This window comes from Arvicanthis niloticus, chromosome 21 (assembly GCF_011762505.2).
Source record: "Arvicanthis niloticus isolate mArvNil1 chromosome 21, mArvNil1.pat.X, whole genome shotgun sequence".
NCBI classification, from domain to species: domain Eukaryota; kingdom Metazoa; phylum Chordata; class Mammalia; order Rodentia; family Muridae; genus Arvicanthis; species Arvicanthis niloticus.
Window position 1 is genome coordinate 42140768 of NC_047678.1, and position 23901 is coordinate 42164668.

Sequence of the window (23901 nt, forward strand, 5' to 3'; positions counted from 1 at the left end):
CCAGGCACAGTCTATATGTGTGTAGCTGCTGTGCCCAGAATGATGTCAAGAATGCAACGACAGTGGGCTGAGAGCTAGAGGGACCATCTAAAGCTGAGCGAGAGTGGCCTTTGGGCTTGGGGATTTCAAAAGCAATCAGAGAGCCTCCTGGGGGAGAGCTGAGTAGGCAGAGGTTCTGGGATGGTCGCGCTCTGGTCACAGGCTCTTGAGGCTGCTGGGGCAGAGTTGGCCCAGCTGTGCCTGGGAGGGAATAAAATCAGAAAGGAAAAGATGAGTGGAGAGGGAGGAGAGGAGGTGGCCACACCATTTAAATCCCATAATTTTCTGATGTCATTCTCTCCAGTCCTGCACTGAGAAGTCCTGAGGACTCTTACAACCCCCAGACTTACGAAGAGCCAGCTCTTGTGTCCAGAGGGTAAAGGAAAGCCGGTCAGGAGTACCCTGTGTGAGTGCTGGGGACCGGGCAGGGGTGTGAAGGGAGGGGTGGGTTTGTGGGGTCCTTAAATCATAGCTTGGTTTCCTGGTCCTGGGCAAGCCAGCTGAGGTACTGCTCATTATAATTGATTAGATCAGCTACTTTTACATTCCAGAAGCTTGTCTTGTTTGTTTGAACAGTTTGCACATGTCGTGGGTTGCATAACCAACAGCACACGCTACTGGGAGGGATCGAGGTTAGTCCTTTGGGGGAATCCACCTACTTAGTTCTTAGCTGGTGTCTGGTGGTAGGGGGAGGAGGTGGGATGCCTGGCAGCAACTCTGGAGCTTGAATCTGTGACTTAATAAAGGTTCAATAGGCAACTTGAGTTGAGTGTGGGGATATCCAAGGACAGAGAAACCTCCACTGTGGCATCTGCCACACTTCTGGTGTCTCCTGTCCCTGACTGCGGTGCTGGTTACTGTGTGAGAGCCCATAGACTGCCTACCAACTTCATATGCCAGTAGCACACCCCAGGGGCACCTCAGCCCCCCCCCCCCGAGTTGTCTCTGGCCTAAATTGCTCAGGGTGGAACTCCACTATGAGAGCCGTGTCCTTCAAATTGAAGCTTAGTCTGTTGGAAGGGGACCTCAGGCTAAGTGATGGCATTTTCCTCTTGGGTTTTCAGTCCGCCCAGCTCATTCGGGGCTTCTGGAATTGGGTGTTACCTCACCGTGCCTGTTTCACCCTCTGGAACATGGAAGTCACTGTGATAGCCTTTGAGCATCCTGTGAGGAAGTTCCAGCCTTCTCAGGTCGTACGGCACAAGGCCCACAAGGCCACGTGCTGCAAGGATGAAACGATTTGTTTGTTCATTTGATTTTGTTTCTGGAGGGTTTTATTTTATTATTTTATTTGAGATAGGGACTAAGGCGTCTCAGACTCGCCTTCCGCTTGCTGTATGACTGAACTTCCAATCCTCCTTCACAAACTTCCTGAGTTCAGTTTTGAAGGTGTATTCCACCACACCCATACAGTACTGAGGACCAAAGCCTCACGCTAGGCGAGCACTCAACCAGCTCTGCGACATCCCCCGTGTAAATGTAGCGCCATTACTGTCCTACAGAGATTGCATCTGCCTCTGTGCCCCTAGCTTTGTGACAGGGAAGCTTAGCTGGAGTTGATCTCGACAGCTGGAGTTGGGTCTTGACCAACTGAAGTTGATCTCTCACTGGAAACCCCTAAGTGATTCTCTGGGTCCCCCAAAACTTTCCCTGCAGGGTCACCTTCACCACCTGCAGACCTACACTAAGGTGTAAACAACTCATTCTTAAGGTCTTAATGGACAAGCCAAATGAGTGTAGGGGAAATGACAGTGCACGGTCCTTCTTGTGAGTTACAGGACTGCACAGGGGCCAGGAAGGCACGTGCCAGCCATACATGGCGTGCACAGGAACACGGCTGCTGACTCACCAGTAGGCGTTGATGGACGTGTTGGTAGAGGCCTGTTGCTTCAGGGGACCTGGAGAGCTTCCCAGAGTGCCCTTGGGGGTAGGGGGACCTTCAGAAATGGCTTGGACCAGACTAAAGCTGCCGACTCTGACTTTGATCTCAAAACATCTGTTAGGTTGTGTATTTACTAAAGCAAAAGTCAGGGACGTTGAGAAATTAGGTCAAAATCAAGGCCAGGGCTGGAAGCGCAGAGGACAGCTAGGGTGCACTTGTTATTGGCATCCTGATTGACAAGCACTGAGCCTCAGAAGAGTTCTCCTCATCTCTACCCCCCCTCCTCCCTCAGCTCAACTCCTGACAACAGCCCAGGGATGGGAGGTACTCAGGGCTAGGAGAAGCCATGTGCACAGGAGAGGAACAGGGACCCCTATCTACTGCAAGACAGGCACAGAGCCACCTTTGAGACTGGCCAGGAGATAGCTGGGTCCTAGAGAAAACTTCCTGGACATGCATGTGACTTCCGCAACATCTGGTCCGCATACTATCAGATAGGAGCCCAAGGGTGGAGCTGAGGCTGACTGGGTGGGAGTCCTCCAGCGTTCCATGGGAGGGGCAATGCTTGCAGACCAGCTAATTTTATCCAACCTCATAGATGCTCAAAGAGTCCCATGTGGGCCTCCTGAGCCAACAGCTCTTTCAAAATCCTTCTTACGAAGTAAAAACAATCCTTGTACCAGAAAGAGCCACAGAAGACATTGCAACATTCGTGAAAAAGGTAAAAACACACTGGCCCCCACAGGTCCGAGTTATGTCAGAGCATGCCAGTGCCTGCTGGCACCCTAGCACCTGAGAGCGAGGCAGAGGATTGGTGCAACTGTCAACCTCTTATGAAGTGAGATTCTCATCCATTAAAAAAACATAAATAAACATGCACACTGGCATTAGTTGACCCGGAGAACAGGAGACAAAAACACAGAAGTTCGGGAGGAACTGGTGTGTGCGTACCTTATGATGCATTGCCACCACTAGCCCACGGGCCTCTCTGTAGCTGCTCCTGGGCAACATTTTTGTCTCTTTTTCTCTCTCTTCCCCAAAACTCCTCTTCACTGGTGAACAACGTAATGTGCTGAACATAAAGGTCCCGACCCTTGGGTTCTAACAGGGAATGAAGTTAGTCCTATATCCTTGATGAAGGAGGGTCATCCTTGTGACTAAGCGTGTTGCTTTGTGAGAGACAACATGGGGTGGGGAGTAAGGAAGCAACTCACCCCACCTCTCTCTCTTTGTCTCTCTCTGTCTCTGTCTCTGTTTGTCTCTGTCTCTCTCTCTCATGTGTGTGTGTGTGTATGTGTGTGTGTATGTGTGTGTGTGTATGTGTGTGTGTGTGTATGTGTGTGTGTGTATATGTGTGTGTGTATGTGTGTATGTGTGTGTGTATGTGTGTGTGTGTGTATGTGTGTGTGTGTGTATGTGTGTGTGTGTATGTGTGTGTGTGTGTATGTGTGTGTGTGTGTATAACTCAGTACAGAACTGAGCACAACCTTTTTGCTTGATTCATGTTATAGCTGTTGCTGTTTTCATGTTTCAGTATATTGCATTACATACGTATGTGTGGAGGTTTTCTAGATAAGGCATCAAATGCACAGGCCAAAAATAGAGAGAGGGTGGGGATGGGATTATATCTCACATTGCAGAGGAGAGACTCATCAGAATCCCACGGGGATCCTTCACAGTATCAGACATTATTTACAAACTGTTGATCTGGTGAGGGGTTAATACAGGAGTGTATATAAAAGCCTTAAGCCATTACCTGCTCCCCCAACCCATCTTGTTTTAAAATGAGCAAATGATTAGCTGGGCATAATAGCACATGCCTGCAATCTCGGTGCTTGGGGGATACAGGAGGAGATCAGGTCACCCTCTGCTGCGTGTAGCAAGTTCAAAGTCAAAACAAATCAAAGCAAACAGAGCAAAGCAAGCCAAAGACAAGAGAGGGCGAAGACATTTCTCAAACGAAGACACAATGGTCAATAGGACACCCAACTGCATCCCGCAAAAGTTAACATTCGTGACCATCAGGGAAGCACAAATCCAACCACTGTGTCACTCCACTCAGGTAAGAATGACTAATATCAAAAAGACAGAAGGCAGCGAGCCAGAGCCAGTTCAAAGCAAGTCTGGTCTAAACAGCCATTCCAGGCCATCCAGGAACACACAGCTGAGATTTGGTTTCCAGACAAAACTAAAAAAAAACAAGAGCAAAAAAACCCTTTTGGCTGTGACACACAGAAAGGAGAGGCTTGTGTGCTCCTGGAGGGATGGAAATGAACTAGCAACTGGGTACTTTGGGTTTAATCAAGAGGCCCAGGAAAAATGCCCCACAACCATGGAAAGCAACATGCAGATTCTCAAAATAACTTCAGAATAGAACCACCCAGAAGATGTCTGCATATGCACGCTCTAAAATGCAGGCCTCACAGGAGTTGCGAGATGTGCACTGCAGAAGGCGTGAGAGAGGCTGATGGATGGGATAAGGTTAGAGTCAGCAGAGGAAGAGGTGTCAGGGAGCATCTGTGTATTACATTTTTAAAACCTTGAAGACAGATTCTCATCATAGTTGGGGGTGGGGTGGGGAACACCCTTCCTGAAACTCTGCAAGAGAGGATTCAGGGTAACAAGGAAAAAGAATTCTGAGGTGAGAGGAAAAAAGCAAACCAGCAGGAGAACCGGAAAGGGAGCAGAGGGAAAAAAAAAAAAAAAAAAAAGAAAACCCAATTTGCAGCTAAGCCCAGCTCTCTAGCTTGTGACACAGACCAGATACTGCAAGCATCAGGTAAGTTCAGATGTGACCAATCCCAGCTACTGACAGCTACCCTACAGACACCAAGGGGAGAAGTCCACACTCTTTCCTAGCTTTAAATACAGTTCGATTTGGGGCCCTGCTGAAAAGATGACACCCACTTTGCAAGGCATGCAAAGAAGGAATCCAGGCTGCAGCTCTGAAGACTTAGGCTGTAATGAGGAGCCCTGGAAACCAATAAACTCGGGGCAGCCACAAGTCAGGGTGCCCATGGACATCCACCTGCATTGATTGGGAGATGGCATGCCAGATGCCACCGTATGGAGAAGAAGGGCACAAAGCACAAACCCACTGAGGACTCCAGAGGTGATCGCTCAGACTGTTTATAGCCAATTGAAAGTCTTTATTCCAGCCGGCTGGGACTACACTCAGGCATTTGGGACCCAAGTGTAGTATTGGATGTCCAAAGCAAGGGGTATTTGAAAGCAAAACCCACATCCTGACATTTTACTTTGTAGTAAAAAATATATATTATCCCGGCCTGGGGCTTCTTCCTTGCCTTAGACCATTTATGTTCCTGAATGAAAAACACACACAGCCTTTATATTTTTCCGTAGGCAGCACAATAGCTGGGCAGCTGCCTACCCTCCATGCTGTTAGAATCTACTTTCGATAACCCCAAGTTATCTCTTACTATTTACTATGTCCCATCTGGGTTGTACTTAACCCAGTTGGGCAGCCCTGTGATCCACATTCTCTTCTTGGCCCTTAGCCCATGGCGGCTCTCTTTCTCCCTCCTGCGCATTCTTCTTTTTCCAGGGCAGCTCTCCTTCTTCCTCTTCTTGGTCCTTTCTCTCTAAGCCCATGAAACCTCAACCCCACCTATGCCTCTTCTGCCCAGCTATTGACTATTGGCATCTTTATTCACCAATCAGAATTAACTTAAGGGCAGGGTCCCAGAGGCTACATGCAGACTCCGGGTCTTGGGACCCCACACCCCCTCTGCACTTAACATTACGATAGATAGTAAAAGACGAAGCCTCAACACACTTGGCTGCTGAAGGAGTGAGGGAGAGGAGCACAAGTAAGCAGTTTAACAGAAGGTAAGTTATCTGGAGTGAGGGGGCTTCTGGACAATCAAGCAATTTAACAAGCTAAATAAACTACCTGGGGCATCTTGACCTTGGGCTTCTGGAATAGAGTTGTGTAATTTTCCCAGGCTTCTCCACCAAGGAGATCAAATTCTAGTCGAGCCTCAAATGGCTTCAGCAAGCCTACAAGATAGAGGAATCTCTTGCACTGTCTTGCTTGGTCACAGTGGAGGGAGGAGCAGAGGACACAGCCATCATTTGGCAGAGACTGTTAACAACTTTTTTTTTTTTTTTTAAATCTGTTTTGTTTTTAAACCAAATGTAGCCCTGGGTGGTCTGGAACTGGCTGTATAGGCCAGGCTTGACATAAACTTGCTGTTTCTGCCTACCTCTGTCTCCATGCTTTTTGTCTCTGATCCAGAGGAGACAGGTGGTTTCTTGGGGCCAAGCTTGAAGGCACTGGACTGAGCTGATGGCCCTATTCTAATTCTGAACTCAGTGCATCCGCCCTGCTCTCCTAGCAGAGACACATTCTGGAAATAGCTTCAGTGTGGGCATTAGCTACACTCCTGGGCACATGTACTAGAAACTCCTATGCTAACCATGCCATCCCACAGGCTATTGAAACCCAGTAGATGACAATGACCAGATCCTGGCCACTCCATGTATACAGGCTGGCAATTCCAAGCCCACATGTTAAAAATCTTTGGAGAGGTGACAGCCCTGGTCAGACAATGCTCCCCTTAACCAGCCCAGTGAGAGTGGAGTCTACCTGCACTGCACCTCATCTTTACTGTGTGTGCTGAGGGGTATCACCTCAGGCTGCTGTTCAGGCATTTAGTCACAGTGCCAAGAAAGGTATCAACTTAAGGAAGGATGGGCTATTTTGGTTCAGGGTTTTGAGGGGATACAGTCTTCCATGGTTTAGGTTTCTTTCTTTAGTCTCTGTGTCTCTGTGTGTTCAGATGTTCATGTATGTGAGTATGGGAACATGCCTGTGGGTGTCAGAAGACAGCCTCATGTCTCAGTTTCTTCTTTGCTAGCTCAGAGCTGGCCTGTGAGCTGCTGATGCTTCTCTGACTATACTGTGTAGGAGATCCAGGATGCTAGATGTGCCCCCCCCGCCTCTGGCTTTGTGTGGATGCTGATGCTGACGATGCTCGCCCACTCACCTGGCAAGCGCTTTGCCTGCTGAGCCATCTCCTCAGGCCCTCACTGCGGCTTTTGTTTCCTGCAGAACTGGAGACATGCCCACCATCGCTTCCCCGTTGCCTCTCTCTACCATCGGTTCTGAGAACAGCAGCTCCATCTACGACTACGACTATGACTACGACTTAGATGATGTGACCATCTTGGTTTGCAGGAAGGATGAGGTCCTGTCCTTTGCAAGGGTCTTTCTGCCGATCATCTACAGCCTAATCTTCCTGCTGGGCTTGGCCGGCAACCTCCTTCTCCTGGTGGTATTGCTCCACTCCGTGCCTCGAAGACGGGTGATTGAGCTTTACCTGCTGAACCTGGCCATCTCCAACCTCTTGTTTGTAGTGACCATGCCCTTCTGGGCCATCTCTGTGGCCTGGCATTGGGTTTTCGGCAGTTTCTTGTGCAAAGTGGTGAGCACTCTCTACTCTATTAACTTCTACTGTGGCATCTTCTTCATCACCTGTATGAGCCTGGACAAATACCTGGAGATTGTCTACGCTCAGCCCCTCCACAGCTCCAAGGCCCGGTTCAGGAACCTGCTTCTCATTGCCATGGTGTGGATCACGGCCCTGGCCATCTCTGTCCCAGAAATGGTCTTTGTGAAGGTCCACCAGACCTCAGATGGTGTGTGGCACTGCTATGCGGATTTTGGCGGACAGGCAACCATTTGGAAGCTGTACCTGCGCTTCCAGCAGAACCTTCTGGGGTTTCTCCTCCCACTCTTGGCCATGATCTTCTTTTACTCTCGAATTGGTTGCGTTCTGGTCCGGCTGAGGCCACCGGGCCAGGGCCGGGCTCTGAGGATGGCTGCGGCACTGGTGATAGTCTTTTTCCTGCTGTGGTTCCCGTACAACCTCACTGTGTTTCTGCACTCGCTGCTGGACCTACATGTCTTTGGGAACTGTGAGATCAGCCACCGTCTGGACTATATGTTGCAGGTGACAGAGAGCTTGGCCTTCCTCCACTGCTGTTTCACTCCCATCCTTTATGCCTTCTCCAGTCGCCGCTTCCGCCAGTACCTGAAGGTGTTCCTGTCTGTGGTGCTGAGATGGCACCAGGCACCTGGCACCGCCCACACCCCTCCATCCAGCCACTCTGAGAGCAGCAGGGTTACTGCCCAGGAAGATGTGGTCAGCATGAGTGAGCTTGGGGAGAGGCAGGCTGAGGACTCCCTTAACAAGGGGGAGATGGGGAATAATTAGGCCCGAGTGACCATGCCATGGTCTGGGACTGGCACTGCTCTCTCTGAGGGACAACATGGCCGTGCTGCTTGCCCTGTGGTTCCTAACCACCAGCAGTCCTTTCTCACTACTTCCTCTTCCTCTGTCTGTATCCTGAACCCCAGTGATTTTCTGCTGTATCATTGCATTTATCCACCCATCTCCATCTATGGCTTTTCATGGCTTCCAGCAGCCAATGAGGTCATTCCACTCTCAGCCTTCACACCTTCAAGGGCTATATGATCAGTCTGTGACTTCACCTCCACCATACTCCCTCCTGGTCTCTGGGTTCAGGGCACCCTGGCTTCCACTCATTTCTGGAGCATTCCAGGTTCATTTTAGTAGGGACAGGCTCAGCTATGCTATCTTCCTGGACATTTTCCTTCACCAGCCTTTCTCCTTGGGAAGAGTTTGTTTGGCTCATTCCTTTCACTTCCTGGAGTTGTGGCTCAGATCTCACCTTGTTGGCAAGGGAGGGGGCCCCATCCCCGCCCTGCTTAATGTCCTGTCTACACAGGGGGTTCTCACTGGCTTCTGCATGCACTACTGCGTTTACTTTGTACAGGGCTTTCTCCTGTCGTCTTCCCTGGTGACTGCCTCAAGCCCACCCACACAGGTGAGCTGCAGAGCAAAGCTCTCGGTGAATGGCTCACTGCTGTCCTCAGACTCTACAACAGAAGCTTGTGTGCGGCAGGCTTTTAGAAAGCTTCTGTGGAGCGTGAATAAGCATTGTGCATTTCTGGGAACAGCCGCAGGTTCTCCATTCTCCAGGGTCCCTTTCTCTGAAGCTCAGATGGGAGCATACCTTCCTGCACTTGTGTGTGGTGTGAAGGCACTGGAGTCACTCTAGCTAGAGAATAGCCCAGAGGTGCATATCCCACAGGAGGAAGGCGGGGACCATTCCAGCTCTGGTTTGGGGATCTGTCGGTCAAGTTCAAAACTTTGGACTTTACAAAACATATGCTGGTGAGTGGCAGTCCCTGAACACATCCTGTTGAGAAACTGGGTATCCACCCATGGAAGATTAAAACTAGAGTCTTATCTCTCATCTGATACAACGATCAGCTAAAATTGGATCAAGGACTCTAACATATGACCCGAAGCTTTGAAACCATCAGAGAAAAACACAGGGGAAAGAACTAAAGACATCATCAGAAGCAAGGTCTTTCTGAGCAGGGCACCCACCCATAGCCAGGGAATACTCAGATCACATGAAATTAGAGTCTCCATGGTACAGGGACACAGTCAGGATAAAGAGACAGTTTACAGACAACTCCACCAGCTCTCACCTAACCAGGCCCATTATTCAAACTGTACAGGGAACAAAAAAAGTTGACAAAATCAAATAATCCAATAAAAAAAAAATGGGTGAGTGATCTGAACAGATGTCTCTCAAAAGAGGAGTCGATAACACAGAAAAAGCATTCTGCATTCTTGCTCTTCACAGAAAAGTAATCAAAATAATGTGTGTGTGTGCGTGCCTGTGCATGTGTATGTACATGTGAGTGCAGGTGCCCATGAGTATGTATGTGCCAGTATGTGGAAATCAGAGGACAACCTTATGTGTCATTTCCCAGGTGCCATCCACCTTTGTTTTTTGAGACAGGTTTTTCTGGCTTTGAACTCACCAAGCAGGCAAGGCTGACCACCCTGTCTCCCTGTTCAATGAGATTATACCTGTATGTTCGCCATGCTTGGCTTTTTAATGCAGATTCTGGGGTCAGACTCACGTCCTGGTTTTTGTCCCGGTGCTTTCCTGACTGAACTCCTCTTCAGCCCATGGTCAGCAGCATCCAGACGTCTCCCCCATCCCCTGCCTCCTCAGCACCTACCACTCCCTGCTGTGTTCTGCACATCCTGACCTCCCTGTTCTGCCCTGTTCCTTTCTTTAGCACAGCTCACTTCTAGCCAGGTGAGCCCTCACTCATCTCACGAGCTAATCCCACGTGCTCTGGGATAGGTCACCCCACCCCATGCTCTGGGTGGAGGTTGAGCAGTGCACAGTCTTAGACTGTAATGGTTGGGATCTGAGTTCCACATATTAAATGCTTGGTTCCAGTTCCTGTTCCTTCAGGTTTCTCTGCCCAAGGCTCCAGGCTCTCTCAGTTCTTTATCTGCAGTTGGTGATTTGTCTCAGAACATGGGGTGGGGGGAGGGTATTAGAACTGAAACCACACACACCAGGCAGCCGGATAAGATACGACCCAAGCTATGGACACAGGACCAATGTCTCTCACTTTGTGCCCACGGTGCACAGATGGGATGAGACATGATACGACGGGTGAGGGAGTCCAGGGCCCTTGTCACCAGCCGTGGTGATGTCTGTGTATCTGTGTGGGACATGCATGCACATGTGTGTGTCCCTGACAGTATGTTGTGTGGGTTGCGTGTATACTTATCGCTGTGGGTGTGGAGCGGCTTAGCATGTGCATCTGGCGTGAGCCCACTGGCTTTCTAACTGTTCCCACATGTCTATGTATGTGTGGGTATGTGTTGTGTGGGAAGAGACAGGCTCATATCAGCAGCACTCTGAGCGAGAACTGTCGACACACACGACTGCTCATCGTTATAGGGACCCTGTGAAGCAGCTTGCTAGTCCTCACAGGCCAGGCCAAGGTGGAGCCTCTCCTCCCCACCCCTACTTCCAGGCGTGTGCGCTAGACTGCTGGCCCCTCAGCTCTGTGATTTGAGACCGGAGTGTTCATAGCGGTGATATGGATTTAGTCTTTTCCTTTCCAGGTACCCAAAAACCACTGCAGGAGAGTCGTTTTACTTTATATTGTTTTGTCTTTATGTATTTTGGGGGCTGACAAGCTCTTATTGTGAAGCCCAGGCCACCTTTGAACATGAATCCTCCTGCCTCAGACTCCTGAGTGCTGAGTCCCTGGTGTGTGCCGTCAGCCCCAGCTGAAAAGGCACCTCTGGTCTGGCTTTATTGTGAGCTGTCTCCAGGGAGAGAATCCATTTGCTGCTCTCTCCTCAAAGATTCTGAGAAGGAGGGAGCTGAGAGATGTAGACGTGAAGAAAGGGACCCAGGACTGCTGGGCCGGGCCAGTGTGACTGACTGTACCCTCTGCCAGGGCTATCTCCATCCATCCTCATGGACGGGTCCCAGAACCACCAGAACCAAGGAATGAGCCCGCCAGAGTATCTTAACGTGTCCGTTCACACCTGCCCACCAGTCCTCTGAGTGTGTGTGACATGTCAACGTGTCCGTTCACACCTGCCCACCAGTCAGTCCTCTGAGTGTGTGTGACATGATAGAAACTTGATTTCCAGCCTTGGCAAATTTACATTTCCTCAGTGGTTTCCTGCCCTTCCATGACCTCAGTATCTTGGTACATGAAACAGGTGACCTCACAGCTAGACACACTTCCCGGGTTGGGAGGATGAGCAAGGAATGGTGCCAGAGCTATGGCTGGCTGGTATCAGGGCCTGGCTGGGCAAGGAGGGACTGCAGACAAGTGTACTGTGAAGATCCTGGAGAAGGGGGTCCAGGCAACACAGATAACCTCACCGCCTCAGGGCCTGGGCCGAGGGCTTTCCCTGACCCTGTTCTGTGTCCTCTCAGCCTGCTTGCTCTGCCCTGAGCACTGCTTTGATACTAGGCAGAAGCCCAAGCTGAGGGCAACTAGTTGTGTGACCCTACACCAAGAACCACCTCTCTTCAATGAGGTCAGTCTGAGGTCTAATAGAGCCCCTACCTGGCCAGGAGCATTAAGAGAACCTGTCAATTTCCACAAGGCTAGGAACACAAGGGGAGGAGATGCCATAGACCAATTCAGTGGGCAGAGAAGGGAGCAGCCTCTGTCGCCTTGCCAGGCCACTATTGTTGTGTCCTCCCTTTTCACACATCCAGAGGGTCATGGAACAGGAGCCTGACCTGTGAACGGAGTGGGCATGCCCAGGGTGAGTCTCCTGAGTCGGAACCAGAAGCTCTCGGCCGCTGGTGCCAGGGCAGCTTTCCAGAAAGCTGTCCTTTTTGAAAAGGACCTTGAGCACTATGTGAACAAAGGGTGAGGGTGTCGGGTGTGGCGTGCAGAGACAGCAGCAGAGGAAGGCAGAAAGTCATGTCTCAGAGGTGTTGCTGGGTTTGAGTGGACAGAACTGGGCCCAATTGTCTGTGAGGGAGGAGGTGAGGTATCTAGAGTATGGTCAGGTCATGGATGAAGAGCAGTCCTGAGCAGAGAGGCAGGGCAGTAGGAAAGGGAGCTGTTCAACTGAGCTTGGGACAGACGTTGAGATGTTCACGGACTGAGCATATCTGAGGAGCTGCGAGATCCCACAGGGAGATGGAAGCATGCCGATGGAGAAAACCAATACAGTGGTCCCTTGCAAACCACGGGGAAAAGACGCAGAGCAGACACAGGCATAGAGGGGGCATCTCGAGTTGCTTCTGTATCAAATGTGGCCATTCTCCAGGCTTGGCTCGCAAGCCTGTAGCCTGTGGCTAGACCACTTTCAAAAGCACTGAAGAGTTTGGTGACAGGAAGTGCAAGTTCTCTGGAAGTTCTGGGTTAAGGGAAACACACCACAAAACAAACCTCAATGCAATCCTTTGTTTTTAGTACATATCTATTAGGAAATTAACAACATTGCACACATTCCATTGAGTGACATCTCCGGAGCCTGAACTGATAGGATTTGTAAATTGAACTGACCACAGGTGTTCCTCCTGAGAGGAGGGTCAGGCAGAGACCACTGGGGGGGATGGCATCTTAGAGGGAGCGTGACAGATCTCTGAGATGTCTAGGAGGCAAGACGGCAGGGATGCCAGGGAGAGAGGTAAGGGTTCCTCAGAGCCAGAGGATGGGAGTGCTGCTCTGGGCCGCAGAGTGTGCTCAGACCTGAGTTCACTGCGTGGCCTTCAGGCGGTAGCGGAAACGTACCTCGTGGCTGGGCTGGGAGGTGCCGAAGCCCCAGCGCCTTGGGTCAATAGGGGGCACAGGCATGTCAGGGTCCACCAGCTCAAAGTCAAAGTACATGACCATAAGGAGGATAAAGATCTTCATCTCACTGAGGGCGAAGAACCTGCCGGGGCACATGGAGACTCCCGAGCCCCAGGGCATGTTGTAGTGGGGGATCTTCTTGCCTGACTTGTAGAAGTCCACTTTCCGGGTGCCGTCGGGGTTGAGGAAGCGATCGTACTTGAAGGCTGTGGGCTCAGGGTGGATGTCGGGGTCCATGTGTACTGAGAGATAGGGGAAGAGAGCCACCTTATCTCCACGGCGGATCTGGTACTCTCTCCCACTGGCCATCTTTAGGACAGAATCCTCCACCACAACCCTGACGAGGGTGGGCGTGGCACAGAGGCGCAGAGTCTCCTCCATCACACTGTCCAACACTGGAGTGCATTTCAGGGAACTGGGGGTGAAAGTGAAGGCCTTCTTGGCTTCCAACCTGGCCTCGCCCATGACCTGGGTAGCTTCCTCACGCACAGCCTTCATGGCATCCTGGTGCTTCAGCAGGAATATGAGGGCCCAGAAACAGGTGGGCCCCGTGTTCCCCTGGGAGGCCCAGAGCATCATGAAGTTAAATTTGTCCTGCATGGATGAAGCTGTTCCTCGCTCCCTCAGAGACTGAAGCATGTAGCCTAACCAGTTACTTATGCCGTCTTTATCCAGGTTTTGCTCCACGGAAAGCTTCTGGTGGAAAAGACTCTGTAGCTGGCTCATTTCTACCCACTCCCGGGGCCCCAGCAGGGAGTAGACGAACCTGGGGAAAAGAAGGTCAAATCGACGGAACTTCTCGAACAGCCTATCAGCTTCATCCAGATCCTGCTCCTTGTCCTTGCTGTACCCGAATAAGCTCAGGAAACCAGCCTTAAACAAGACTCTGTAGCAGAAGTGAAAGAGGCTGTCTTCACACCAGGAACTGGCACCCAGACTCGGGCCTTTGGGCCCTAGCATCACCAAGGACAGGCTGTCCAGCGTGGCCTGGTTGAGGTCCTCCAAGCCTTGCCCCATCAGATGCTTGGCGCTAGCTGAGTGGACCATCCGGTGGTCCTCATCTTCCGCCTGGTACCCAAACACCTTGAACACCAGTTCTCGTGCATACGTCTCGAAGTCTAGCGCTTTCTGTGTGTTCTTAACGATGGGGCCAAAGGAGAGAGGATCCATGACAAAGGTAAAGAACTGACCTCCCAGCTGTATCGTGAACACGTCCCCGTGCTTGGCCTGCATTCCCTTCAAGAATTCAAACATATTCTTCCGGAAAGCCATGGCATGACCCAGCCAGGGCACAACACCCTTGTCCAGAGGTGGTTCCCAGGGCCTGCGATGCCTGAGCAGGGTGGACAGGCACAGGCATCCCACAACCGTGAGCAGTGCTCCCAGCACTGGATACCACAGCATCATGGCTAGGCTCCAGCAGCCTGAGCTCCCCACAGGCGCCACTTGTCAGCTCTCCAGCGCTGGGATTGCTTTATGTGGCCTTCACAAGTTGGCAACGGCAAAGGTCCATGTCCTTGGACCTTGCTCCCAGGCTGAGATGTGGTAAATAACTCTGGTTAGCTGGCACACGGAGAGAAAATGTTATTCCAAATTAACACATGACACAGCAAAGCTGGGTCAGGTAAGAGAAGGAAGGGCTGACTCGGGAGAAGATGAAAGAAAAGAAAACCTGCAGGTTGGGGTGCCAGCTATGCACTTGGCTCTGACGGCTCAGGTGTAGCTCTGGCACAGTGTGATATCTCCCTGTTTGCCTGCCTTGAGCCCACCCCCAACAGCTGCTCACACTCCTGCGCATTCACACACCGATTTACTTGCTTGCTCATTCACTAACTGTGCATATCTCTTTTCTCGTCTCTGAACTATTGTTTTTAAAGTGTGTGTGTGTGTGTGTGTGTGTGTGTGTTGGGAGAGGTACATGTTTGACTTTGGTGTCTTCCTCTGCTAAATCTTCACCTTATTTTGTTTAAGATTTTAAAAATTTTACCTCTCTCTCTCTCTCTCTCTCTCTCTCTCTATATATATATATATATATATATATACACACACACACATACATATATATGTAAATACACATATATACACACATATATACATATATGTATATACATATACACACATATATACATATACATACATACATACATACATACATACATACATACGTGTGTATTTGCACCATATGCATGCCTGCTACCTGTGGAGACCAAAAAAGGCATTGGATCTCCTGGAACTGGAGTTATAAATGGTTGTGAGCTACCTGGTATAAATGCTGGGGAGCGAATTTAGGTTCTTTGGAAAAGCAGAAAAAGCTGTTAACTGACACTACCTCTCCAGCCCCTGTAACTTATTTTTTTGAGGCAGGATCTTTCTCTCACTAACTACATCAGCTGGCCACTGAGCTTCCAGGATCCTTCTGTCTTTGCTGGGAGTTCAGGAGTGCAATGGTGAGCCGAGCTTGAGTATAGGAGACCTCAAAGCCCACCCGGCAGTGACACACTCCCTCCAACAAGGCCACACGCACTCTAACAAGGCTACCTCCTAATAATGCCACTCCCTGAGACAAGTATTAAAATACGTGAGCCTACGGGGGCCGTTACTATTCAAACCACCATACCCATGTTGATGCTTTTGAGAGAAGAGGGAATTCATAAAAAAAGCCCTTAGGACAGTGTCTGGCTCAGGTTAGCATTCTCTATATGTCATTGCTTCTTGTAAAGCCTTGTCACATACTTTGGTCCCTCCCCTGGCATCTGTGCATCCTTTCCTGGGGCCTTCTTGCCCTGTGGTTTTAAAGATGCCTTCAGACGATACAGAGTCTTGCTGGGTCATGTTTGCTTCTAGTGTTGTGACTACATAGTGAGCAATCACTGTATGGCCGTCAAGGTGTCTGGTGAAGCTTTAGGCCTGAGGAAAGCTGAGCATCTGCCAGAGTGCTGACTCCAGCAGGGGGAGTGGTGTGAATGAATCTATCTGTGAGAGCTCAGAGAACCCTCTAGACTGGTGACACTTCAAGCAGAGGCTCAGGCCCTCATCCCAGAGCTAGACTGGCTGCTCTGAGGGCCTTGCCTGTATAGCTCTCCAACACAGATTTAGAGTCCTGTGCTGTAAATTGCCAGGGGCAACAGTGACCTCAAGTCCTTGTCTTGTTTCCTTATGGCTCAGTATACAGTGGAAAGACCTGGCATCTCTCTACTTAATACATGAGTCCCTCTGACAGCTTCCTTGCCTTGGGCTTTGGAAGTAAACCGAGCACTGGGTCAGTTCTGCCCACCACGTCCATATAGAAATAGCTCTTATTTCAAAAGAAATGCCAACCTCTATTCTGGAGTAAAATATGAGTGGTCAGGCACACAGTTTCAAGTTGCCACAAATACCATATTTCGACTTGGTAACAATTTACTGAGGTTTTTATAGAACTAGAACAAAGAGAGTTACAAATGAAGGCACTTCTCAAGCACTTGGCAGGAACAGAAGGTGGGTGGAAACGGGGTCTCCTCAGCTGGCCTCAGATGCTATCTGATGGCGATTTTAGCTTTGGAGTGGGATGAAACTCAGGCATCTGCTTGTACTCTCTGACAGGATTGTAGGCATAGATAGCTACTTAGGGGCCTGCAAAACCCAAGAGAATTTGGCTCTGGGTCTGCAACATTCTAACTCTTTTGTACAACGGTGTGGCTTTCTTTTTCTGGGAGTTTCTAAACTATTGTCTAACTTCCTCATCCACGAATAGGGACTTAGATTCCTCAGACCATCAGTCTATATGTCCTGCTGACTAAGTTTCCTCTGCCTCAAGGAGTTCTCCCTAGCGAGGAGCTGGAACTATCACACCCTGCCTCCAGGAAGTCCTCTGTGATTTCATCTGCAGAATGTACTTAGAGCCATCCCATCTCTGGGGCTTTGGGTTGAGTCTTAAACTGTGAGCCAAACACATCAAGCTGAAATCTGTCCTGCAGTTTTAATGCAAGGAGCATTTTACTTTCCTTCCTTCGTCCACCCTCTCCTTCCTGGAGCAGCCTCATGTAGCCAGTCAGAATGTGTCCCTACACACACGCGCGTGTGTGCATGCATGCATGCATGTGTGTGTGTGTGTGTGTGTGTGTGCATGTGTGTGTGCATGTGTGCATGCACACGTGCGTATGTTAGGGTTTCTATAGCTGTAATAAAACACCATGACAACATCAACCTGAGGAGAAAATGGTTTACCTCATCTTCCAGGTCACACTCCATCACTACAGGAAGCCAGGGCATGAATCAAGACAGGAACCTAGGGGCAGAAGCTGAAGCAGAGGCCATGAGGGAATGCTGCTTGCTGGCTTGCTTCCCATTACTTGCTCAGTCTGTTTTGACTACCAGCATGGGGTGGCACTACCCACAGTGAGATTAGCCTTTCTACACCAATCATTAATCAAGAAAATGCACTATAGTCTTGCCAACAGGCCAACCTGGTGGGGGCTCTTTCTCAACCGAAGTTCCTCTTCCCAGATGACTCTTGCGGCATCAGGTTGACAAAAACTAGCTAGGACAGGCTCTTTCTTACTGAGGGCGATTTGCTAAGAACTGGCAGCTTAACTGCGTCTGAGACAGAACCAGTCTCCATAGCTGTGGACTTGAGCCGTCTAATGAAGGGGAAGAGTTAGACCATGGCCCCAGATATACAAGTACAATTATGCCACGTAATGCAGAATGCGGAATGCGAAAGGACCCACATCGATTACGGGACTGAGTGGAGCCTGGAGGACCAGACAAGGTCACACTGTGCTTTGAAGGGCGATGGCGCTGGCACTGGCAAAAGCTCAGCTTAACATGTCAGTGCAAGAAACACAGCTTTCACCTCCAGGTGAACGACATAGTTCATTCCAGAGCTGAGTGAGTGTCCTTGGGCTTGGAACACAGATTTAGATGACCTCAAATTTAATATTTCAACATAGTGATAGTTTTTAGAGTTTTTATAGCAAAGGTTATAGCCCAAAAGACTTTTCAGATACCTTGGTGAGAACACTAGGAAAGTGGTTACAAAGTAGTGGGGAGTCTCTGCTCTTGGCCTCAGATGCTATCAGACAGTTTTAGCTTCTGGGTTGGTGGAGGCTAGGGTTCTGCTTGTAGACTCCCAAAGTGTTGCTGAAAATATTTAATCTCACTCCAGGGTTTCTACCTCACCTTTGATCATTCAGTTCCCAGATAAAAAAGACACACAACTTTTATTATTTATGACGAGCCTCAAGCAGCTACAAGAGCTGGGCAGATATCAATCCTCTATGCTATTATGTGCATTTCCCAGCTAATAATCCTATTACATAATTGGCCGTGTTTCATCTGGTCTGCTCTTAACTCCAACTAGCCAGCTCACATGGCCATTATTTTAAGATTCTTATCCCATGGTGGCTCCCTTATCTTTATTCACTTTCTTCTCTCTCCTTGTGGTCTCCGTGGGGGGGGGGGGGGGGGCAAGCCCAGGAACCTAAGACCCCACCTTCTCTCTTCTGCCCAGCTATTGTCTGTAGGCATCTTTATTCAGCAATCAGGGATAGCTGGGGGGTGGGGGTGGGGGGGCAAGATTACATAATGTTGATTGTATGCAGACTCTCTCATCCCTGGAGGCAGTCAGGCCTTGGGAGCCAGTATTTAGCATTACAATACAAACAAAAGACCAAACCTCAGCAAGTCCCCTTTTTTGTCTAATTAAAAAGGCTCTTTCTCTTATATTAATAAACAACACACAGTAAGAACAATATGAAAGAATTATGAAAACTATAAGGTATGATATACATTCAAAAAGTCCAGTCTTTGTATTTGGCAACTCAGGAGAAAGTGTTTTATTATCATATCCTAGTGAATTCAGAGTTTTGTACCTAAATTAATTTTTATCCTAACTTGTATTACCCTCCTAAAAACACCTTCTTAGACTTAGAACAACTTCTTAAACCCTAAAGCATTTAAGTTTATAGTAAGACTATGACTATCTAGTCTTCAACCTCATCAGAGGCCTGAGAAGGAAATAAATATTACCTTTGTATGGCTGTGAATAGCTGAAGTTCTGACTAGAGACATTTTTACGTCTTAGCCAATTTCAGGGCTGTTCCCATGTAGAGGGATCAGCAAATCATGTTACCTGTCCTGTTTGGTCTTCTTGAGGTTTTTTTTCCTTCCTGTCTGCAGCCAAGGTCTTCAGGGAGGTCTTCCTCTATCAAGTCTGATCTGCATTACTTAGGAAGGAATCCAAAGCCTTTACTTTTTCCTGTTAACACAGGAAAAACAGAGCCTCTCTCCAACACAGCATGCCTTTGGTCCAGCAATTTGGAATCATTAAGAATATAGATTGGTCCATATTGGTGTATTTTGTTCATGTTGGGCCTTGGTTCTCCTTTCCAGCCCCATGCTCCCAGAAAGCTAGGAGAAAACTGACTTCCAGGGAGCTAGGATGAGGGTCTTAACGTCCACAATGACACACCTACTCCAACAAGGCCACACCTCCTTATAGTGCCACTCCCTGGACCAAGCACATACAAACCATCACACTGATTAAGGCTTAGGCATTAAAGGTGCAGTGTGTCTCTTTCATGCAGGAACTGAATGATCCGCGGTTGGGTAGAAGCTTCAGATTGAGACTGAGTATCTTCAGGAACATATTGGGTCAGGCTGCTCATTCACTAAGAGGCTAAGATAACTAAGGGCATGCTTTGGAGACATTGACATGACTAGATGGGAACTAAAATGACTGATAGTAAGCTCCTACTCTGTGCAGGATTCACCAGTGGCCTTCCTCGTTGCTCCTCAGACCATCGCTGTGGTGGTTTGAATGAGGAGTGCCCTCCATGGGTTCAGGTACCTGTAGAGATGGTTACAGTTGATAGCACAGTTTGGAGGTTTAGGGATTACAGCCTTGCTGGAGGAGCTATGCCACCAGGGACAGACATCGAGAGTTCACAGCCTCTCTCTACTTGTTGCTCACTGTGCAGTGTGTTTGAAGACATGAACCCTTAGCTTCCTGCCCCTGCCACTCTGCCTGTCCCTTGTGGCCTGCCTCCCCACCATGATGAACTCTCACCCCTCTGTGACTGTAAGCCAAAACAACTTTCTTCCATATTGCTTTTGTTTGTGGTGCTTTATTGCAGCAATGAAAGCAGAATGATGCCATCACCATTCTCTTTTTGAAATTAAAGTTATGTGTAATGTGTGTGTGAGGGGGAGGGGGCTTATGCGTCTGAGTACAGTACCCGTGGAGGGTGACTAATCATTTATTAATAAATGCTAAAACACAAGGTGTTGAGGACCGCACTGCCCCATGCTTTGGGGCTAAGTGCTCTGGTCAAGAGAGAGAGTGGGGATGGAGGGGCAAGAGACTCGAAGAATGGCGACAAGACAGAGGATCTGTAGTCAAGTCTCATTTACTGTCTCCCAAAGACTATACTCACACCTCCTATTGACGCCTATTGACCTTCTATTCCATATTGACCTCTCCTATTGACTCTATTACAAGGAAATCTGGGTATTTATAAGCACAAGCAGGAGAACACAGGTGAAGACACTTTACCAGTGCACCATGCAGCTGGGGTCACTAAACAGCAAAACAAGCTATGTGGGATAAACAAGATGTTTGTCAGAGTGTGCTCAGCTGTTGTAGGCTGTTGAAAACAAGTCTCTTGTCAGGGTATATGGCTCCAGATGGCTGCAAAGTTGATAGCTGCTTTCTAGCCGCTTTCTGCTTAAAGTCGGCTCCCAACAACAAGGCTTGGCTCATTCCCTGACTAGTTTGTAATTTATTTAACCCATCCAAACTACTCTATGTTTTCCACATGGTTAGTTAACCTCTCCTCAGTTTCATGTATTCAAGTCTGGGGTGAATCTCATCTTTATCCTACCCTGAGTTCAGCTACTTGCTGGTTTACCCTCAGTGTTCCCTGACGGTGGGGGTGGGGGTGGGAAGGGTGGGGGTATCTCTCAAAAAAATCTCTCAAGCCTCTGACTGTCTCCCAGAATTCTCTCTTTCTGCCAGTGTCCCTCCTCAGCCCATTGGCCATAGTCATTTTGTTGACAGGTGATGCTTATAAGAGATTCTTTCTACAGCCCCACATGGGTGCTGGGTGCTGAACTCAGTCCTCTGGAAGAGCACCACTGCGCCATCTCTCCTGCCCTGCATTATTTTTATTCCCAGAAGCTGTGATGTCCTAGGTATTGTGCTAAGTGCTAGCCATATATTTACTCGTTCAATCCTTGTACTAGTCTACATAGGGGTTTGCCAAGGCTACCCTCAAATTCTGAGATTCCCAAGGAGAGTTTATGGGATTTGTAAGATTTATTTCAAATGTGTAGTGAGGACTCACGTCCAGATAGTAAGGGGAGAAGATGGTGATAGAGCCCTTGGGAATCCAAGGACAGCTGTTTAACGCTTTCTCCCTCTGTGGTGGATCACAGGGGACTCCTGCTAGCAACGGCAGTGAGCAACGTGCCTGCTATGTGTACTTAGAACAGTGCTTACGGTCCCTCAGGGACCGCTCACAGACACACCCTCTGCTCATCACACACCCCACTTCCAGACTCCCAGAGGAGAGCGTGATTAGGCATATTACATTGTGTAACACATGTAGACATAAAGTGATGACAGTGCTCCCTAAATGTTTACTGGGGACACAGAGCAAAGTTCCAGAAGGCAGTCAACAACCTGCCTTTGTAGGTCTCGGGCCTGCTGTGATGTGCTTTTTATACTGTGACTGTCCCCATGTGGAAAGCCTCAGTTCTGAGTCTGCTTCGGAGCCTGGGTTCTTCTCCACCTGATAGGTTGTGTCTACTCTTTTCTTGTCAGCCATTTGCATTTGTTCTTCCTGTCTCCTTACCTGACCAGTTCCTTCTTAGTGTTCAGGATCCAGTTGACATTTGCAATCTGCCCTGTCAAGAAGATCCTCCTGTCTATGCTCCGTGACATGTCTTCCCCTGAAGGTACACGATGCCTATGGCTCTGCCTGCGTCTTCATTTCTATCAGCCCCTCCCCCCATGCCGATAATTGGCAATCAGAGGAAAAAGCCCTGACCAGTGTTTGTTCATCTCTGATGAAACTCTACCATCCCCGCTGAAGGAGGGTTTGATAGCCATGTGTGTCGTCAGCTTTCCTGAGACACTAGGAGCTGCTGCCAAAGCCTTTTGTTTGTACCATTTTTCCTTTTTATTTATTCTTCTCTCTTACAATACATCCTGACCTCATCTTCCCTCTCCAATCCTCCCAGCCCACCCTTCATCTACCCTTTCTCCCTGATCCACTGCCCCTCAGGTTCCTTTCACAAAAGAACAGGTTTCCCGGGGATCAACTGAACATTGCATAAAAAGATGCCACAAGACTAGGTGTAAACCCTCAATATCAAGGCTGAACGAGGCAACCCAGTAGGAGGAAAAGGCTCCCACAATTAGGGGTGTTTTTGGCTTTTGAGACAGGGTCTCACTATGCAGCCCTGGCTGGCCTGGAACTCACAGAGATCTGCCTGCCTCTGGCTCCTGGGTGCTGGGATTAAAGACGTGCTTGACTCCACCTGACCAGCATAAGTTCTGTAAAGAAAGCACTGGTTTTTGGGAGTGACTCCTCAAGCACACTCTGTGGCACAGAGCAAGGGTTCTATAAGTGTTGGTTGGGGAGGGAATCATCATTCCATACCAGCTACTGCTTCAGACATTCCTATTTCACAGATGAGAACAGTGGGCACAGGAGTGAGGGCTGTTCCTTGAGGCACAGAGAGAAGCGACAGAGTCACTGTTACTGTGAAACAGAGGAGAAACCAAACTAGAAAATAATTCATGGCATGGCAGAGTATGCTTTCAGACATTCTCTGAAGAATGATTTTTTTTTTTTTTAATCCTGAAGGCTAGGATTAAAGGCATGCTCCACCAAGCCATGAATTCAGAATTAAAAACCATTCTTCAAAGAATGTCTGACAACTGACCAAGAAAACTAAATAAGTACTGTATCGAGTAGACTCTGTTGAACGCAGTGTGAGCCAAAGCAGCATGAACTGAATGCTGGGTTCTGGGCAGCGTCGTATCTCAGTAATAGGGGTAAGTTTGGTCATAGACAGAGCTGCTCGCAGCCTAGGTTGGAGAAGTTTCTTTTTGTAGTGGGCACAGTTGACTCAGAACTCATCAAAGTACGGAGATTAAGTTAATACTGAGTCTCAACTTGAAGTATCAGCTCAGGGAACATCCCCAGAAGAGGGAGCAGAATGAATGTAAGAGCCAGTGGGAGATGCTGTCCTCTGGATGATATGGCCATCTCATCCAGGAACTCACAGAAGCTGTGGGTGTCTGCACAAAACCAAGCTGTCAATATGTCCCCATGGATGGGAGGGTGCTCCCTCATGAGACTACATCCTAGCTGAGGGGCTGCTGGCGTTTGATAGCTTCAGCTGAGAGGGATCAGCTGGGGCTGTAGCCTCTGATGATGGGTTGTCTGTGCACCTGTGGGTGGTGCCACAGCTGTGTACACACAGGCAGACTAATTGGACTCCGTGAGTCAGTCAGCACAGTGCGTCAACCAGATGATCGACAAGTCAACGTGCTGCTGCCAAGCTTGAGGACTGAGTTCAGTCCCCATAAGGCGAAAACTAATTTCTGAGAGTTGTTCTCTGACCTCCAAACATATACACTGTGATGGCACATGTCCCCTGATCCCAGGATGAATGAATGAATGAATGAATGTTAAAAAGAAGGAGCCTGAAGGCGTGGGGCTCAAAAGAAGTGGGGGACGGTAACCAGGACACATTGTGTGCATGTATGAAACTGTGAATAATA

The 23901-nt window shown here is 49.0% G+C and overlaps 2 protein-coding genes and 1 long non-coding RNA gene across 18 annotated transcripts in view; 1 reads left to right on the forward strand and 2 right to left on the reverse strand.

Annotated features, from left to right (window-relative positions):
- Ackr2 (atypical chemokine receptor 2) overlaps positions 1-13826 on the forward strand; it is a 57585-nt gene extending 43759 nt beyond the window's left edge. For 8 of the 15 annotated variants that reach the window (XM_076917620.1, XM_076917619.1, XM_076917623.1 and 5 more), the window contains 2 exons: positions 344-445; positions 6996-13826. In XM_076917620.1, coding sequence (XP_076773735.1) covers positions 7006-8160 — 1155 coding nt within the window. In that variant the 5' untranslated portion in view covers positions 344-445; positions 6996-7005 and the 3' untranslated portion in view covers positions 8161-13826. Of the gene's footprint in view, positions 1-343; positions 446-1288; positions 3984-4633; positions 5771-6995 lie in introns of those variants that run through there. The other 7 variants (XM_076917615.1, XM_076917616.1, XM_076917617.1 and 4 more) reach the window with 3 other exon arrangements.
- LOC143435387 (uncharacterized) lies at positions 103-7068 on the reverse strand. Of its 2 annotated transcripts, XR_013105629.1 has the most exons (4): positions 6931-7065; positions 5835-5941; positions 1149-1261; positions 103-240 (listed from the first exon to the last, which is right to left on the reverse strand). It is a non-coding gene; the product is annotated as an uncharacterized LOC143435387 (long non-coding RNA). The 2 variants fall into 2 exon arrangements; XR_013105628.1 differs by lacking the exon at positions 5835-5941 and having other exon boundaries at positions 6931-7068.
- Cyp8b1 (cytochrome P450 family 8 subfamily B member 1) lies at positions 12736-14534 on the reverse strand. Its single transcript, XM_034484476.2, has one exon. It carries the CDS (start codon positions 14532-14534, stop codon positions 13032-13034), a length of 1503 nt encoding a protein of 500 aa, XP_034340367.1. The 3' UTR covers positions 12736-13031.
- Between the last annotated feature and the right edge of the window lie 9367 nt (positions 14535-23901).

What these genes read in the sequence shown, in the direction of transcription:
- Cyp8b1 (XM_034484476.2), bottom strand. Translation starts at nt 14,534, where the DNA reads ATGATGCTGTGGTATCCAGTGCTGGGAGCACTGCTCACGGTTGTGGGA.